Here is an 18,997-nt window from a genome sequence, read left to right as displayed (position 1 = left end):
CAGAGAGAAAGCCGTACATAAATGACTGAAACTCAGAATGGCATGAGGCTTCACCACCACGACTGGTTAGAAGACAACAGCACAGACTTTGAAATTCTAAGGTAAAATTATCTTCAACACAGAAATATATAATCAACCAAACTATCAATCAAGTGTGAGGGAGGGTAGAATATAACAGAAGTGAACATTGATGGGGATGTGCTATGCACCAGGCACTGTTCTAAATGGTTTACTTGTACCAACTCATTTAATCCTCATAGTTCCCCAAAAACATAGGTACTAATACTATTACTGGTTCTCCCATTTTGCCAATTCAAAATTGATGCACAGAGCAATTAGGGAATCAGCCCAAGGGCATACAGCCAATAAGTAGCAGAACCAAGATTCAAACCTATCTCGGTCTGGCTCCAAAACCCAAACACTGGACAGTATTTTTTCAGAAGCTACAGCTCAGAAAATGTACTGCTCCATGCTTTCTTAGGGTTTTACCTAGTCAGGCAAAATGAGAAAGGGTAAGCCACGAAAGATGACATGAGATCCAAGAAACAATGGATCTACTGCAGGAGAGCAGATGAGAAAAACCTCAAGATGGCATCTGCACAGCCAACCCAAAGAAAAACCTGCCAAGACGGGCAAGAGGAGCCAAAGGCTTCAGAAGAAAGGGAAACCTCACAGAAAGGGCTACAACATAATTTTTTAAATTAAAAATTACTATTATGAGGAAGATACTGCAAAACTAAAAGCTGCACCAAGAAAGGAAATATCCTATCTTAAATATTCTAGAAAACTTGGCTTTACTCTACAAAGTCCTAATGATAATTAGTGATACATGACTAAAGATAATATTTGAGGAAAGGGAGGTGAGTGGTAAGTGGGTGGTATAAGAGCTAAATTATCATGTATTATAGTAAAAAAATAAATAACTGATGCCTAAATAGGTAAATTCAGAATGAAGTTAGTAGTGGTCATGAACTAGTGGAAATTTCTGTTGCTTGCAGGAGATAACATTTGGGTTAGTTCTTAAAAAGCATAGAGAGACTTAAGGAAATGACATTTCCAGGTGAAGGAAATTGAATAACCACAGACAAACAATGAAAGAAGCAAGAGCGTTTAGGGAAACCAGCAATATTAACAAAAAGGTGGTGGTAGGGAGAAGGGCAACTATTTTCCTGTATAGTAAATACCAGCAGCTCCAAAGAATGTAAAGTTTATTTTTAGTACCTAAAACAGAACAAACAAAACAATTCAATAGGAACAAAAAAGAAACTAACTTCTAAACAAGTTGAATAACAAAAAGAAAAATCATCCTAGTTTGACTTTTGCTTGAGACAATTTATTTTAGCTCTTGAACGCTAGAGAATTTTTACTTTACCTGACCCGTGGGTAGTGGTTGATCTAGCATCTCAACATCCAGGTGCTTAGGAACGTTATATAATCTGCAGAGTTCACATATCAACCACTTCAATTGCTGACGAAGCTACAAAACACATTTCAGTAAATAAGCATTATGTTAAAGAGCCCTTAGAAGACATCAATAATGTTATGACTACTGTAATCAATCCAGTAGGAAATGAAAAAGTTTGTTACTGCTCAACTGCAGCTTACAGATTTAAAAAATAGTCTTTAAAATATTTTCAGGATCCTCTAGTATAAGAAAGTTACTGTGGCTTGGGGTATAATCACTACAACTGATACCTAGCAGAATGACAATAATAAGGGCAGAAGAAGGAAGTTCCAGACATTGTCCAATTTCTCACTGCTAACCTGTTTTCTGAGAAATTTACAACTTCAGACAAGAGAACATTAATGCATTAATGAGGCTACCAAAAAAAAATAAAAATTAAAAAAAAAAACAGAAAAAATAACCCAGACACACACAGGCAGTGCTGTTACAGATGGATTATAAAATTATATATTCTAGTCATATTCATTTAAAAGTATAGAAGCAAATGCGATCTAGTAGACAGAGCCTGGCAATCTGATAGATGACCTCGGATATCGTATCTAATTCCCTGAGTATGAGTCTGCCCATCTGTAAAACAAAGAAGTGAAAACTTTCCCAGAATGGTAAAGATTAATGAAACCTATAAAACACTTGACACTTAGTAGGTTCTTAAGTGTCTGTCTAAAAAATAACAATAATTCACTAGGAAAACTGCAAAGAGTAACTGTAAATTTCCATGTTTAAGTCCAGATTGTTTTGTAAGCATATTTGCTTTAAACAAATAAGCAAGGTAAATCATGTGCACAAGTATGGTTTTCATTGTTTAAAATGTTTTTCAATGTATAAGGTGACTCAAATGGGATCTAATAAGGCAACTCACTTCACTTAGTCAGGAACAGTTTCCTAGGTGGCTCTGACCAAGAAAAGAGATGAAGAGAAAGACGCAGGTTTACAAAGGACAAAGAAAGACACAGGATTAGAATGGGTTAACGAAGCAAAGAATAAGCCTTCCCAAAGTGGACAATGGAGCAAATGGAAATGAGGAAGGTTGAATGGTAAATTAGGATCCAACAAAAATCTTCATGCTTAAAAGGAAACCAAGCTCCAGTGTGGATTTGATATCCACCCAATATGCTCTATTGTGTGCTAAGTGCATAATGAAGATGACGCAAGGCGATCTGGACACAGACCTAGACACTCTGACCTCTGGCACGTAAGGGGCTCCAGGAGTGCTGGGGAGTGAGGCAGCAGGGTAGTGGAGTCATACCAAGCAACAAGAAAGACAGGGTAGTACATTTTCCAGGAATTTCAATTTTCCTCCCTTCCCCCACACACCAAAAAAGTATTTGAGGGATGGGAGGAAGAAACTGAGATCATAGAGAAAATTGTAAGAGACATTCAGAAGGTCAGGTCTTAGAAAATTACTAGTTTGGCGGGGGGAGGTCAGAGAACGGTAGTATATAAAAGAACACTAAGACAGTTCCCAGGTTTAGGCATGGGTGACTAGTTGGATTATTTCATTTTTTCCCCCACTCACAATCACAAGGAGAATTATCGAGGAAAAACACGGGGCTGATAGAGTGCTAGGAGGTGGGTAAATGCAAATTTAAATGTCATCATTTTGAACACCCATGGCACTCCAAGTAAGATTCCCTAACATATATGATATACAGACAGATATATGGGTTTGAAGCTGGAGATAAATACAGATTTAGGAATCCCTAGAACAGAGGTCATGACTAAAGTAATGGGAGTAAAAGATTACTCGGAGAAAGCACAGAATGAGAAGAGAAGAAAGAAGTAGGCCAAGGAAGAAGAGATCGGAGGAGACCAAGGCAGGGTGATAAGATCAAAACAAGACAGTAACCCGATGAAAGTTCCATTAGATTATCACAATTATCACAGAGCCTGACACAGAAGCCAGTATTTTTTAAATTGTGTTCTACTATTAAGTTTCCTGTACCCACCAGGAAAGAAAAAAGTATAAACAAGCATATAGATTGTTTTACATTGTATACTAAAGGGGCCAATTATACACAGTATTTTATGCCTTCCTTTTTCACTTAATGTATCTTAGAACTTTGCATATGCTCTTATGGAAAGACTGGCTTTTTTTTTTTTTTTTCTTTTTTTCTTTATTTTTGGCCTACAACAGAATATTCTATTGTAAAACTATACACTATAATTTTTATTTAACCAACTCTTTATTGGTGGACATTAAGAATGGAGGAATGTTTCAACAAGGGAACAATCAACAGTATCAAAATACTGCAGAGGGGTCAATTTGAGGACTAAGAGAGGTGCCACTAGTTTTGGCAACTAGGAGATAAATTTTAGTGCAACAAGGAAGGTACAATCCAGATTATAATAACTTCAGTGAAAAAAGGTGAAGACATGCAGCTTATTCTCTTAAGAAACTAGGCTATGATAAACTGGCAGAGGCTGTAAGAGTGGGAGGTGAGTTGTTTTCTCCTTCATGTAAATATATTCACTTTTTAAAAAACTAGGCCCAATGTTATATCCTATTTCATTTAACCTTATGAACATGTTTACTTAATATTTTAGACACTGAAAAGTAACTCATTTTTGCTATTATAAAACCGTTATCTTTAGATCTTCTGAAGCAACTTCCTAAAAGGAGGTAGCAGTAACAGAACTATGTCTACCATTCTTTCCCATCAACCCCCTTGCTGGGGATGTAAACATGTGTCCACCTAGCTTTTAATTTTTACCTCTTACCTTCATGGCTCTCCATACAAACCTTAACTCGTGTGTGTGTGTGTCTGTGTGTGTGTGTGTGTGTGTGTGTGTGTGTGTGTGTGTGTGTGTATCTATGGAGAGAGAGAGAGAGAAAGAGAAAGAGGGTCTTGCTATGTTGCCCAGGCTGATCTCAAACTCCTGGGCTCAAGCAATCCTCCCACCTCGGCCTTCCAAAGTGCTGGGATTACAGGCATGAACCACTGTGCCAAGCCTCAGCCTTAACTCTTAAAATATTTTTTTTGGAGACAGAGTCTTGCTCTGTCGCCCAGGCTGGAGTACAGTGGCACAATCTCGGCTCACTGCAACCTCTGCCTCCCAGGTTGAAGCAATTCTCCTGCCTCAGCCTCCCAAGTAGGTGGGATTACAGGTACATGCCACCACACCTGGCTAATTTTTGTATTTTTAGTAGAGATGGGGTTTCGCCATGTTGGCCAGGCTGGTCTTGAACTCCTGACCTCAACTGATCCACCTGCCTGGGCCTCCCAAAGTTCTGGGATTACAGGTGTGAGCCATCACACCCAGCCTTCTGTTCTTAAGAATAGATGTGTTTACACCAACTATAACTTATTTTGACAAAAATCAGAGTTGAGACTCAAACTTCCTCAAATAGTTTTCCTAAGACTATTTACAGAATAATCTGTCCTTTCCTTATTAAGTTAAAATACTACCTTCACCTTACGCTAAATTCTCATTTGCATGACTCTGGTTCTAAATTTCCATTGCCTTTATCTGTGTGGAACAGGGGTTAGTACACAACATTTTATTGAACATCTGCTTGAACGAGTCTTTTTTTTTTTTTTTTATCATTTACTCTTTTAAACATTAGAGTCATTTTGTTAACTTCCAAAAATAAATCTGCTGGGATTTGTACTGAAATTTATTTTATATATATATATACACACACACACACACACGTATATGCATATGGGTATATATATGTATTATGTATTTTATATATACATATATGTATACACACACACACACACATATTTTTTTTTGAGACAGTCTCACTCTGTCACCTACGCTAGAGTTCAGAGGCACAATCTAAGCTTACTGCAATCTCTGCCTCCCAAGCTCAACTGATCCTCCCACCTCAGCGTCCTCAGTAGCTGGGACTACAAGTGTGTACGGCTATACCCTGCTAATTTTTGTATTTTTTGTAGTGACGGGGTTTCACCATGTTGCCTAGGCTGGTCTTGAACTCATGAGCTCAAGCAACCTGCCTGCCTCAACATCATAAGGTTCTGGAATTACAGGCATGAGCCACTGTACCCAGCAGAAATTACATTTACGAATATGAAGACATGGTGATAAGTGACATATTTATAACATGAGATCTGCTCATACAGGAACACAGAATGCAAATCTTTCCTTCCACTCAGCAAAACTGTTGTGTTCTTGATAAAAGTCCTGCACATCTAAGTTGATTCCTAGGTATTTAATTTTTGTTAAAATACTTGAAAAAATACTTTATCACTGTATCTTCTATGTGATTATAGCTAAAATTGTGGAAAACTATTAACTTTTATGTAACAGACCTTTTAACCAGTAATCTTAAAAACTCTTTTTTCCGGTTAGTTCCTCTGAATATTTTTAGGTAACCAATCATGTCAGCTGAAAATAATGAGGATTATTTTTCTATAAAGACTTTATGATATCATGGGAAAATACAGTAATTTTTTTTTTTTTCTGAGACGGAGTCTCACCCAGGCTGGAGTGCAGTAGTGTGATCTTGGCTCACCACAACCTCTGTCTCGCAGGTTCAAGGAATTCTCCTGCCTCAGCCTCCCAAGTAGCTGGGATTACAAGCATGTGCCACCATGTCCAGTTAATTTTTGTATTTTTAGTAGAGACAGGGTTTCACCATGTTGGCCAGGCTGATCTTGAACTCCCGGCCTCAAGTGATCCGCCCGCCTCGGCTTCCTAAAGTGCTGAGATTATAGGCGTGAGCCACCGTACCCAGCCAGTAAATGTGTTTTAAACTGATATAAAACAATATAGAATATGACCTCAACTATTTAAACATATGTATAAAGTTATATGTATTTTACTAGCAAAGAAAAAATATATACTGGTAGAAAATAACCATCATGTCAACAGTGGTTATATTAGGTAGAGAAATTATGGGAGATTTTAATATTTTTTTCCTGTCTATATTTCACTAATTTTCTCAACAATGGTTGCTCATGAGTTTTATAATCAAGAAAAAAAGTGTTAAAAATTTTTGCAACACAGAAAGTTATATTTCTTTATATACTGAAAACAAAAATAAAACTTTATATTTGAATACCTTTGACTTTTGCTGCACTTACAGACCTTGAAAGAAAAGGCAATTCCCTCATACTAGTTCTGGTGTCATTCTCCCCATCTCTTCCTTCACTTCCACCTTGGTCTTTTTTCTGCTTCCCATCTTGGCTAGTGATCTCTACCCAAAATGCTTGATTTGGCTTAATGGTTAGAATTCAGGGAAAAAGAGATCCCTAATTCGTAATCGAAATTAAGGTTATACATGTGGGAAATAAAAAAGAGAGACCAGGTAGTAAACAGAATTTGAAAGACAAAAACAACAACAACAACAAAAAAAACCTACTCTCTAATTCCTACAAGATTATAATCATTAATCATGCTTTTATATCATATTATCTCTTAACATTTAATTTCTATATGTAATGTTCATGAGGACAAAAGAAAACAGCTTGGCATATTTTCTTACCGAATTGTTGTTCTTAGTATCTTCTAGACCTTCCAGAACTGATGTCAGATTTGGGTCATCAGAGTCCACAAACCATATTGGTGAAGAAGATGGATAGGATTCCTGTTTAACACAGAGACACCTATGTTAAACATTTACATACAGACTAACCCAAATATGCAATTAAACCACACCACTAAATGGCAAGATGACCCCAGATTTAAATAAAATGTATGGGGGAAAAAACACGTTAAAAACCATGTGAGGAGCCGGACTTTTGAGACAGCTATTCTCCTTTCATAGCACTGTCTGTTGCTACAGCTCATAGAAGTCAATGATTTTCTTCAACACTGGTAGGCAGCCTCTAAAATGGCCCCAATCACCTTCACCTCCTGCCATTCACACCCTTGTAATATTCCCGCCCCTGGACCTAGTGACTCACTTCTAACAAAGAGAATACAGCAAAAGTAATAACATCACTTCTGAGACTAGGCTACCAAGAGACTATGATGTCTGCCTTGGTCACCCTTCTCCTGCTTTTTCCATTGCTCCCTCTGATGGAAACCAGTTGCCATGTGATGAGGTGCCCTATGGAGAGGCCCACATGGCGAGGGATTATAAAAGGCCTCAGACCAAAAGCCATCTAGAAACAAAGGCCCAGTCCAACAGCCTGTAAGATAAATCCTGCCAACATCTACATGAGTGAGCTTGGAGACTGATTCTTTCCTTATCCTGCCTTAGGATGATCACAGCTGCCACCAACACCTTCACTGCCTGGTGAGAGGCCAAGTCAGTGAACCCAAGATAAATTGCACAAAATCCTGACCCACAGAAATGGTGAGATGTTTGTTGCTTTAAGCTGCTAAATTTGTTACAGAGAAATAGAAAACTAATTCAAACACCATAAAATTCTAATGTTTTAACCTATCACACAAACGAAGTACTACCAAGAAATGCCATTACTACATACATACATACACACACACGCATTTTGTTTTTAACCTCAAGACGGAGTCCTGCTCTATGGCCCAGGCTGGAGTGCAGTGGCATAATCTTGGCTCACTGCAACCTCCGCCTCCTAGGTTCAAGCGATTCTCCTGCCTCAGCCTCCTGAGTAGCTGGGATAACAGGCACATGCCACCATGCCAAGCTAATTTTTTGTATTTTTAGTAGAGATGGGGTTTCACCATGTTTGCCAGGCTGGTCTTGAACTCCTGATCTCATGATCCGCCTGCCTCAGCCTCCCAAAGTGCTGGGATTACAAGCATGAGCCACCACACCAGGCCCGTATCTTTTTAAATACATGTGATTTTTGAAAAAAGCTAACGAACTAAGCATTATGTGCTTTCACCCACTAACAGACATTTACTCTGTTACTTTGTATGCTTTTCTATTATAAATTGGGGGAAAACCATTATTATATATTAGCTTCAGAACAACTAGGTTCAGAACAACATGGAAAACAATTTTGCAGAAACAATTTTAGGAAACACTGCTTTGAGAACTATGATTTATAGCTGAAGCCACAGAAACTGAATATTTTTAAAGAATTTTGACAAATGTTCTTTTAAGAATAAGTTGTATTGATGGAGGACATCATTAATAATATACCTGGTCAATAATGGGTTATTTACTATTCTCATTCCTCTAACTCTTACTGTGCCCCAAATCTCTTTACAGGCTAAATGAGAAACTCTTCAGAATTAATCCTGTTCTTAAAGGACACTACTTATTGAGTACTGCATTTTCTTATTCAAATTCTTCAGCACACGTTGGGAATACACCATCTGGACCATTTTTACTGTTTTAGTTTTTAGGTTTATTTTTCCTTAGGCTAAAGAAACTGCAACTACACTTAGGATCTCACTTTATTAGGTTAGTATTTGTCTAGTAAACTTCAGCATAAGCCAAGAAACATATATGTTGTCACTCTGGACTGAAACCCCTCAAAACCATATTAAGAAAATTACAAAAACAACTGAAATCATGTTTTTAATCTTGTAGATGGAAAGCTATGATACACTGTAGATCTAAGTACTTATTTCAATGGTTCCCAAAGTGGGGCCCCTCAGACCCCCAGGTCCAAACTATTTTTATAAGAATATTAACATGTTGGCCGGGCGCGGTGGCTCAAGCCTGTAATCCCAGCACTTTGGGAGGCGGAGACGGGTGGATCATGAGGTCAGGAGATCGAGACCATCCTGGCTAACACGGTGAAACCCCGTCTCTACTAAATATTACAAAAAACTAGCCGGGCGAGGTGGCGGGTGCCTGTAGTCCCAGCTACTCGGGAGGCTGAGGCAGGAGAATGGCGTGAACCCGGGAGGCGGAGCTTGCAGTGAGCCGAGATCTGGCCACTGCACTCCAGCCTGGGCGACAGAGCAAGACTCCGTCTCAAAAAAAAAAAAAAAAAAAGAATATTAACATGTTGACATACGCTGTGAGGGTGAAGATACAATGGTGGATAAAAATGCTGGCACTTTAGCACAAACAAAGGTGGTAACACCAAACTACTAGTAGTCATGGTATTCTTCACTATGCACAGGAAAGGTTTAAAAAGGAAGAGCAACAAAAGATCAGTTTCATTTAAGAATGTCTACGATAAGGCTGGGAATGGTGGCTCATGCCTGTAATCCCAGCACTTTGGGAGGCCAAGGCAGGAGGATCACTTGAGCCTAGGAGTTCAAGACCAGCCTGGCCAACATGGTGAAACCCCATCTCTACAAAAAAATACAAAAATTAGTTAAGCATGGTGGTTGCATGCCTTCAGTCCCAGCTACTTGGGAAACTGAGGCAGGAGGATTGATTGAGCACAGAAGGTTGAGTCTCCAGTGAGCTGTGATCACGCTACTGCACTCCAGCCTGGGTGACAGAACAAGGCCCTGTCTCAAAAATAACAAGAATGTCTATGATAAAGCAGTGAAAATTTTACTACATCTTAATCCTTGAATATGTCTTTTTAGTATTTCAAGTGATGAAATGGGAAGTACACAGGAGCATTCCTACAGACTGCCTGAGAAAAAATCCTTTCATTTTTACTTGAAAGGATGATTGACAATGTTATTTCAACTTGTTTTCGGATTTTCCTCAAAAAATAAGATTCTGTCATTTCAAGGAAAACAACAGACAGGCCATAATAAAATTCAATAATAAAACAGCTATAATAAAATGCAAGTTTTTGAACAAAAAATTAGTTTTTGAAAACTTGTATCCACCACTGTTTTCCAAGTATATCCTGATAACATTGATGGCAATATTGATGAATGTATTTTGAAACTGTAAAATCGAATCTATCAACATTTAGAAGATCTCGGTGAACCATTATTATCTAAATGACCAATGCATGATGTTATATCACACAAGGGTAAAAGATCCAAAGTTCAAGAAAGACCAAGTTTTGATGGAGTATCAAAAAAGAACCCTAGGCAACATGGCAAAACCCTAGCTCTAGAAAAAATACAAAAAATTAGCCAGGTAAGATGGTCTACACCTGAGTCCCAGGAGACTGAGGGTGCAATGAGCTGTGATCACACCACTGCACTCCAGCCTGGGCAACACAGTGAGCCCCATCTCAAAAAAAAAAAAAAAAAAAAAAAAAAATCCACAATTATCTAAAATGGCCATTAAAATATTCCAGAATTCTTCCAACCAGATGTCTGTATAAAGTTAGATTTTGTTTACATTATTTCAAGCAAATACCATACAACAAATTAAATGCAAAAGCAAATGACAGACCAAACATCAATGAAATCTGCAAAAAATGTAAGACTGTGCTACTATTCTATTTTTGGCTTAGAAAATTTTGTTTCATAAAAGCATTTATAACAATATGTGATGAGTTTTTAAAGAGTTAATGTTTTCAATATTTCTGATTTAACTTCTAGTGATAAACACCAACAGACATTTTACATAAACCAAAGCCCTTGGGTCCTCAATATATTTTCAAGAGTGTAAAGGAGTCCTGACCACAAAACTTTGAGAACTGCTGCCTTCCCTTCCACTTTCCTTCCTTCCTTAGAATTTCTTCCTTGGAAGAAACATCCCTTTGCCATTCTATATTAACTTACATAGTTCCATTGAGACCAGTTTTGCTACCTCCCTCCCTCCCATCTTTCCACCTCCCTCTCTTGACACAAAACCTAACCAAAGGACTCGACCAGCCCACCCATTTCCAGTGATTAGCTGTCAGGTGGGTTAAACCAAGAAAATCTGGGTTTTCCCTGAGACTAGACCTCTAGTTCTGAGAGATCTGGAATCATAGGGACAAGGTTGGCCGCTTCAGTGTGGTCAGAATTCATCTTGCCTAAACACAAAGAGTAAGTTATAACATGGATCTACAATATTGTTGAGTGAAAAAGCAGATTACAAAAAAATCTGGTTTTTTTTAAGGGAGAGGGAACATGTATAAGCATCGGAGAAAAAATATGAGCAGATAACTGGAAAGATACAAAATTCTGATAGTGGTATATTCTGAGTGGTAGAATTATAAGTAATATCTCCTAGGTTTTTACTAAAATTTTTTTAATGTCTTACAATAAGATTTTGTTTTCCATATTATAAAATATCCACCACCCTAGGAAACTTAACCTTCAGCACAAACTCTACATCATTTTCAAGGTTTGTTCAGTTTAATATTTAAGACACAATCTACTTTGAAAGACATCTAAAATAATGACCAACATTTAAACCTATATATTAATGTTTTCAATCTTTCACATGCTTTAAGTTTTGTAATTCTGATAAGGTTAACTAAGTTTTATATCTACCTTGAAAAGATAAGTTTTCTTAGTATTTTTCTTTAAAATAAATATGACCTACAATATGTCAGTTTTTAAACAGTGAATGGTGCTCAAAAATTCCAATACAAATTCTGGCAGTTTTCCCGTACATAGAATGTTTAAGTGCTTCTAGAACCACTCTTTTTCACCACAGTTATGAAAACACAGAACAATTATCTAAGCATCTAATTATTCAGGTCCTTTGTTCTCATCCATCCTATTAGTTTCATAGTAATTTTAAGGCCTGTGAGGATGAAGTTGTCTGTGACAGCTACCATAAAGATTATTGTAAGTGGACAAATTTCAAACAAATTCATCACCACTACCATCCCCATAATAAAACTGTCTTAATACAGGGAAACACAACTGAAGATTAACCAAGCCAACCTCTTTACCTGTCACTGCTTAAGAAAAAGATTTTTTTTGTCTTTAACTTTCTGTATCTATTTTTCTCCATAAATCCACTGAGATCATTGTGTGGCTCTATCTCAAGCACCAGCAACCAAAACTGCCTGCCAGAATGGTCAGTTTTTGTATCTTTCCAAATGTAGGACACAGCTATCTTCAGGGACTTCATAATTTTTTTAAAAATGATGCACAAACTTCTTGAAGGTTCAGAGATATAGCAGTCGTAATTCTTCTGAAGGCTAGTTATGGGACACATTACTTTCATACTTTGCTGTTCAATAAATGTGGGGTGGAGATTGAAGTAAATTGACAGAATTAACATATAATACCTTAATAAAATTCTAACTGCTCTGACAACAAAAGATACTTAAAATGTGCACACATGGTTCCCTGCTAGTCATTTTACAAATAAACAACCAAGTAGCTAACCTAGAGCCCACAAAAGCAGAGTAAAACTTCTCTTGTTAAAATAAAAATGCTTATAAACCCAAAAAGAAAATGCTTAAGTATTCAAACACAAGCAGCAAATTACAGCTACTGAGAACATCATTGTAAGCAAAGCACAGAAAACAAAGGTGCTGATGAGGATCTGAACCACCTAAGCTGCAGAAACCCACTGGATGGTTTCCTAGGTTCCAAGTCAGGATTATCTTTCAGAATCTTCTAGAAGAGATCACATAACACTGTTACAAAGGATCTGGAAAAAGGGACCCCTGCTTTATCACTCTGGCTCTCCAGTCATGCTTTAACATTTGGCAGTGATTATTTCCATTCAACTCAATTCCCCACCCCTCAACTAGCTGACATTTATCAAATACTACCTTTTTCCAGGTTTAAGTAAGTTTAACCAAATTAAAAAAAAAAAAAAAAAATCAAGATACTAAGGGATATACTATTCACGAAAGGGAAACCTAAGTCTCCTCTTCATGTACCTGTTCCTTTCAAAGACAGGTATAAAAATGGGGAAGAGAGAGCATAGATAACCACTAGGAATTTGACCCTATATTATAAATTGGTCAGATAAAAGAAAACAATGATTCTTCTGGAATGAAAAGTACCACTTAGGCGCTTAATATGACAGTTCTGATAGTTCCAAATGCTTTTCCGTGAATTGAATTTGGAAAGATAATCTGTCCCAGGAGGGCAAACCAAAGAGAAAGTCTTAGGCTCCTTAGTCCAGCTTTATTTCCTTTGTACAACTTTGACTGGACTACTTTTTAATCACAGTAAAGACTAGAAAAATGCAAGATGAAGTTAACAGCATTGCTTTATTTCCCATGAAAAGCTGTTATAAAACATTTTCAAAATAAAGTGTTTTTCAGCCCCAAATGACACCATCACTTTTATATTTGTAGAACACAATATCATTGCCAAAGAGATGTCCTCTATATGCTCTCTTGCAGGGCAAAAAAATATTATCTACTATATACAGAAACACAGTAAAAGAAGTGATTTACTTAAGCTCCTAACTACTAAATAAAAGCTAAACTTCTCACTTTCTCCTAGATTCACAGCTCCAACATTTCTAAAATTTAGTATCTTGCTGTTGGGGGTACGCGCTTTTTGGCAATAATGAATAGAAATTTAATTAACTAATCAAAAAAAGTCCCACTAAAAGCAGCCTAGCAAACAGTCACTCATGCAGAAAGAGTAATAATTTATGCTCTGCAAGTAATATAAAAAATGAAGTTTCATTTGTTTACTAGCTAATTTACTTACTGGGGGAGATTTTTCATTCTAAAACAGTGATTCCCTACCAAGAGTGCCCAGATGCCAAAAAGTCCATAAAAGGAGTAATGGAGTTGCCAAGTTATGTTAAATACTTCAAAAGGACTAAAAGAAAACCATATACTAGCTCCCAGTAAGGCTCCACAGGTTATTAAAACAAGCTGCTTTGCATTTCGGTGTGATTGTAACAACTAATTAGATGGCAATCAGATTAATTTACTGAAGATGGAAAAACTATACTTCAGTTTGTGTAACAGGCAATATTTCACATCATGGCTTCACAGAAAAGAATAAAAAGGACTCCTTGAGGTTGAAAAAGAGCACTCTTTTCCCTTCATTATTTAAGATTAGGACAAATTTATAAAACAGGAAAAGAATTAGCTCAATTCCTTTGGCCTACAGAGTAAAACATCTGTTCAGTCTTTTTCACTTCTTACACTCTCATATGAAGTCAATTTACACACTTCCTTCAAGCCCTTAGAGACCTTTTTGTACTATCCATGACAAGTTCTTGATGTTATCTCTGCACTTTTGACAAATTCTTAGCAGTTAACTTACAAGGCAATTAAGATTTTTGTTCAAATACAATATAGCTAGAATAGGGCCATATACTCAATAAATATTTATGAAGCATTTATTGAGTGGAAGATAAAAAGCACAAAGCATAATTATAAAATATTCTCCCCTGCTACCATAAAAAAAAATTTAAGGTTTACACAATACAGCATAAGAAAGTATGACCAAAGCTAAAATAGTAAGGACTAAAGATGGGAGGAAGGGGAAATATCAGCATGAACTAAGTATGACCCAGAAGAGCCTTGAGGGATGGTCAGGTATATAAAGACAAATGGGGTAGGGTTAAGGGGTGGAGGTTGGGGGCACATTCTACAGGGGAAAATACAGCTGATACAGAAGCCTGAAAGGAAAAGCCGGCAGAGCACCTGTACAGGACTCTAGCATGCACGTGTGTGAAAAAAAACTTAGTTTCTCAAACATTAGAGAAACTGCAAAAGGATGTTTCTTGGTAAGTATAAAGAAAACAAAGCCTAGCATGTAGAACTCAATAAATAATTGAACTGTCTAAAGAGGAAAAAGTTAAATAAGTCAAACTCATTACCTTTTAAGAGTTACAGCTTTAGAGAATAACAAATCATAAATCAAACCAAATCATTTGAAATCCAACTCCATTTTTCCCTTGATCTTTCCCTTCAAAGCAAATGGTATCGACATGAACAAGCCATGTAGATTTTATCAAAACACTCATCCATGTTTAAAAGAGTCTTTACGGCCAGGAACGGTGGCTCACTCGTGTAATCCCAGCACTTTGGGAGGCCGAGGTGGGTGGATCGCTTGAGGTGGAGTTCAAGACCAGACTGGCCAACATGGAGAAACCCCGTCTCTACTAAAAACACAAAAATTAGCCAGGTGTGGCGGCGGAAACCTGTAATCCCAGCTACGCCGGAGGCCGAGACAACAGAATTGCTTGAACCTGGGAGGCGGAGGTTGCAGTGGGCTCAGGTCGCACCACTGCACTCCAGCCGGGGGGACAGAGCAAGACTCTGTCTCAAAAAATAATAATAATAATAATAAAGAGTCTTTAACTTCAAAAGATACAAGCAGAAATATTTACAGATGAAGTGATCTGTCCGGAATCTGCTTCAAAATAATCCAAAGCGGAGTACAGATGATTAGTCAAAAGTTCATCATTGTTGAGGCTGGCTACATTACACTGTTCAACTTGTGTACGTTTGATGTTTTTCCATAATTAAGAGTTAGCAGACATTTGTACTGAGCAGCTGCCATGATAATTATCTCCTGATAGTCTGTTATATTTCACTAGCACCTCAATTTTAATAGTTTCTACCTAGTGGTGGGTGCCATTACACTAGTCCTCACCAAATCCCTCCTTGTACTAAAAGCGTCTCATTCACTTCTTGCTCCATTTCTGTTGCCACTGCCTAATCCAGGTCATCTCTCCTTATCTTTATCTGCAGCAGACTCTTACCAGCCTCCAATACGGTTCTCGATGGGGCACCAGTGGCACTTTAGGCGGGATAATTCTTTGCTGTGGCAGACTGCCTGAACGTTACAAAACATTTGGTATCCCGGTACTCCTAGCACTAAACGCTGGCACAGCAACAAGACCACCCCAACCCCACTGAGATAACCATATTTCCTAATGCCACCCACTGGAGAGAACCACTTCCAGTCCTGGATGGCAGTTACATTCTCCCAACTTACCTGAGTAAACTTAGTAGCTTCCCATGGCCTACAGATTCAGCCCCCTATCATTCAAACCAGCCCTATCTTTTCCTGGCCATGCCTCAACTTCTACCAGAGTAATCATCCTCGAAGCCATTCAGGCCAGTCTCCTTAAAACACCTGCTTCATGACAACTACTACACTGTTTTCCACTCTTGGAAAATCTTCCCCTTCTCCAGCCTATATCGTGGGCCTCTCAAGTCTAAGCATAAATTTTCTACTTCTAAGTAGAGAAACCACACTTTCTCAAGTCTCCGTGTCTTCTTTGGGTGGAGTTTCCTCAGTCTAAAATGCCCTTCCGCCAGTCTTCCAAAATTGTATTTACCTGTGGAAGCTCGTCTCTAACTGTCTCAGCCTCTCATCAAAGCCTTTCCCTGAAGCGCACCTCCCCCAAGTCAAAATTAGTTGCTCCCTTTGGTTTTCATGATGATACCACAGGATTTGTCACTTTCTTGAACTCTTCCCCCAAGAAGATGGGGTTCTGAAAGCGAGGACTGCTCCACTCAATTCTGCAACACTAGTGCCCAGAACACTCAGACGTATTCATTCAGTAAATGAATTCTCTCCTCAGTACATCACTTGACTGCGTGGTTTTTATGCTTCTGTTTTTTTTTTTGTTTTTTTGTTTTTTTGTTTTTTTTAATGAACACACTTTCTCCCCAGATAGTCTGGTAACCATTTTAAGGTCAATTATAACATCAAGGTTTTTTGCAAACGCCAGCCACACTGCAGGCACTTGAGTACCTACTGACTCAACCAAAGAGAGTTAAAAACAACAAACTTGGTTTTAGCCATGTTTAAAGAGGAGCCCGAAACCACCACCTTGACGCCTACTATAACCAAGAGAATATTCTGCAGTTTGGACCAATATCCTAAATCAATTTCACGACGAACAGCTTCACAATACACTTTTATGGAGAAACGTACTTAATACTTCAATTCCTTTATCAAGCCTTGGGTTTCTGATGAGCTTTCCGCTTAATGAGTAAGTTTTTAAAAGTGTCTTTTCAGCTTTGTGACATAAGTGATCTTTCCGGGGAGCAGCCCTGGCGCGTATCTCCTTTCACCTATCCATTTTCGAGGCTTACACACAAGAGAGGGGCCACACGAATACACACTCAACACCACCTGCCGCATCGACGGTACTAGGCGCCTTCCCAGAACACAGCAGCGCGCAGCCAGGCCTGGGGGAGACGGGTCGCTCAAACAGCACCAGAGTCTGCATTCCAACTTTTCCTCCGTCAACGAGTCCATTCTCATTGTCAGTTTCCCCTTAAACGCAAACTTAAAAATAATTGGCTGACCAAGCGGGAACGAGGAAAATTTGACTCAAAAATGAGGCGTTAAAACTTATGAGCCTTTCCCTTCGCCGGCCTGGGCTCAAACAACAGCAGGAGCCGCGCCGCCCCGCCCCGCCGCGGTCCCGGGAGCAGGCCGGCTGAGGGCCGCCATGGGCCCCATCAGGGTTCGGGCCGCCGCGGACTCCCACCTCGGGGCTAGGCGACGGGGACCGAGAGGGGCCAGAAGCCCCCAAGCCAGCCCCGCGCGAGAAGCCGTAGAGACGCGCCCTCCGCCTCCTCCCACCCAAGCCTCTCTCAGTCCCATCCGGGCCTGGGCTGGGCCAGTCGCGGGGGAAAGGGGCGGGCCAGCCCCGCCCGGGGAGCCGGAGCCTCTCCGGGGCAGGCTCCCCTTTGTCCCGGGACTCGCAGCGCCCCCTCGCCATCCTCGCCCTGCCCCGCGGGGCCGCGGCCGGGCGCCTCACCGTGATATTGCAGTGGAGCGTGAGTGGCGGCGGCGGCGAGTGCGGGCTGCCCGGCTGCGGTACCAGGAACTGGCAGTGCAGCTCGTCCAGCTTCCAGCTGACGATGCGGAATCGCTCGTGGTTCTTGTCGAAGATGGACGCCAGGAACTTCAGCTCGGCCTTGAGCCCTGACACAGACATCTTCCCCTCATCTCCGGCGGGAGGGGCGCGGAAGGGGAGCCGGGCCCAGAGCCGCCGTCACGGCCGCGACAGCCCCGCCGGGCCGGCCTGGGCCGCGCTCTCGCGGCTCCGCCTCGTCGAGCGCGGCTGGAAAATGGCGAGGGGCGCGGAAGCCTCGGCGGGTAGCTTGCTGTGTGGCAGCCTGGGCGGCTGCTCCCTTTGTAACCGACTCCAGCGGCAGGAGGCTGCGGCCCAGCGGCTTAAAAGGGCAACAGCGACGCCGCCCCCGCTACCGCCTGGGAAAGGGCTGCCCCCACCCCGCCCCCTTCCCCCTCACCCCGGCGCGCCCTGCGCGCTCCCGTTTCAGCGCGTGCACGAGGCCAGAGCGCGCGCGCGCTCCCGGCCGCCCCTTCCTCGCCTTGACCCAGCTCCCTTCTGCCCGACCCATCTGCTCCGTTCCTTGCACCCGCGGACTGTGGGCTCGGGGCCAGCTGGCGCCCGGGCCCAAGAAGTAGGGGAGGAGCCGGAGACCCCCGCGCGCCCCCGCCTCCGGCCTGGGGCCGGACACGTGCGCAGCCGATCGCGCCGGCCACGTCGGCGCCGCTGCAGACTCGCGCCAGCCCCTGGGGGCGGCTCCTCAGCTTGGCCCTCGGCCCGGCACCAGCTAACCTGACCGGGGGCCGCCGCTTCGCTAGCCTGGGTTTCTGTGAGGACCTTCTCACCGGATTCGCTGCTCCCGTCTTTGCTCTCAAACCATCCATTTACCTAAGTCGTTGGTTTAGCCCCTGCAGGCTGTTTCCTGGAGGTGTACCATGATTTCATCCTTTCCCTTAGCTACCAACTGTGTTCTGCCGTATATAGTCTCTCTCTCCCCACTTCCCTTCTTTTGCCCTGTTTCGCAAGCTTAAGATAACCCTCCCCACCCCCATGGAGCCAGGGCTGCCCTCCTTTTTCATTGAAATCTTAGCTCAAATATAATCTCCGGGCCCCTGACCACCCAATTT

General features: G+C 40.7%; 1 protein-coding gene across 8 annotated transcripts in view; it reads right to left on the bottom strand.

Annotated features, from left to right (window-relative positions):
- Positions 1-18,257, bottom strand: part of UBE2Q2 (ubiquitin conjugating enzyme E2 Q2) — a 58,519-nt gene extending 40,262 nt beyond the window's left edge. For 3 of the 8 annotated variants that reach the window (XM_008015789.3, XM_008015795.3, XM_008015796.3), the window contains exons 1-3: positions 17,835-18,255; positions 6,918-7,019; positions 1,373-1,477 (exon numbers count right to left, since the gene is read on the bottom strand). In XM_008015789.3, the coding sequence (XP_008013980.1) occupies positions 1,373-1,477; positions 6,918-7,019; positions 17,835-18,014 (387 nt within the window). In that variant the 5' untranslated portion in view covers positions 18,015-18,255. Of the gene's footprint in view, positions 1-1,372; positions 1,478-6,917; positions 7,020-17,200; positions 17,639-17,834 lie in introns of those variants that run through there. The other 5 variants (XM_073012350.1, XM_073012349.1, XM_008015788.3 and 2 more) reach the window with 4 other exon arrangements.
- Between the last annotated feature and the right edge of the window lie 740 nt (positions 18,258-18,997).

Source organism: Chlorocebus sabaeus, chromosome 26 (genome assembly GCF_047675955.1).
Source record: "Chlorocebus sabaeus isolate Y175 chromosome 26, mChlSab1.0.hap1, whole genome shotgun sequence".
Classification (NCBI taxonomy): Eukaryota; Metazoa; Chordata; class Mammalia; order Primates; family Cercopithecidae; genus Chlorocebus; species Chlorocebus sabaeus.
Note: the sequence above shows the minus strand (reverse complement) of the source record. Positions and strands in the feature narration are given on the sequence as shown.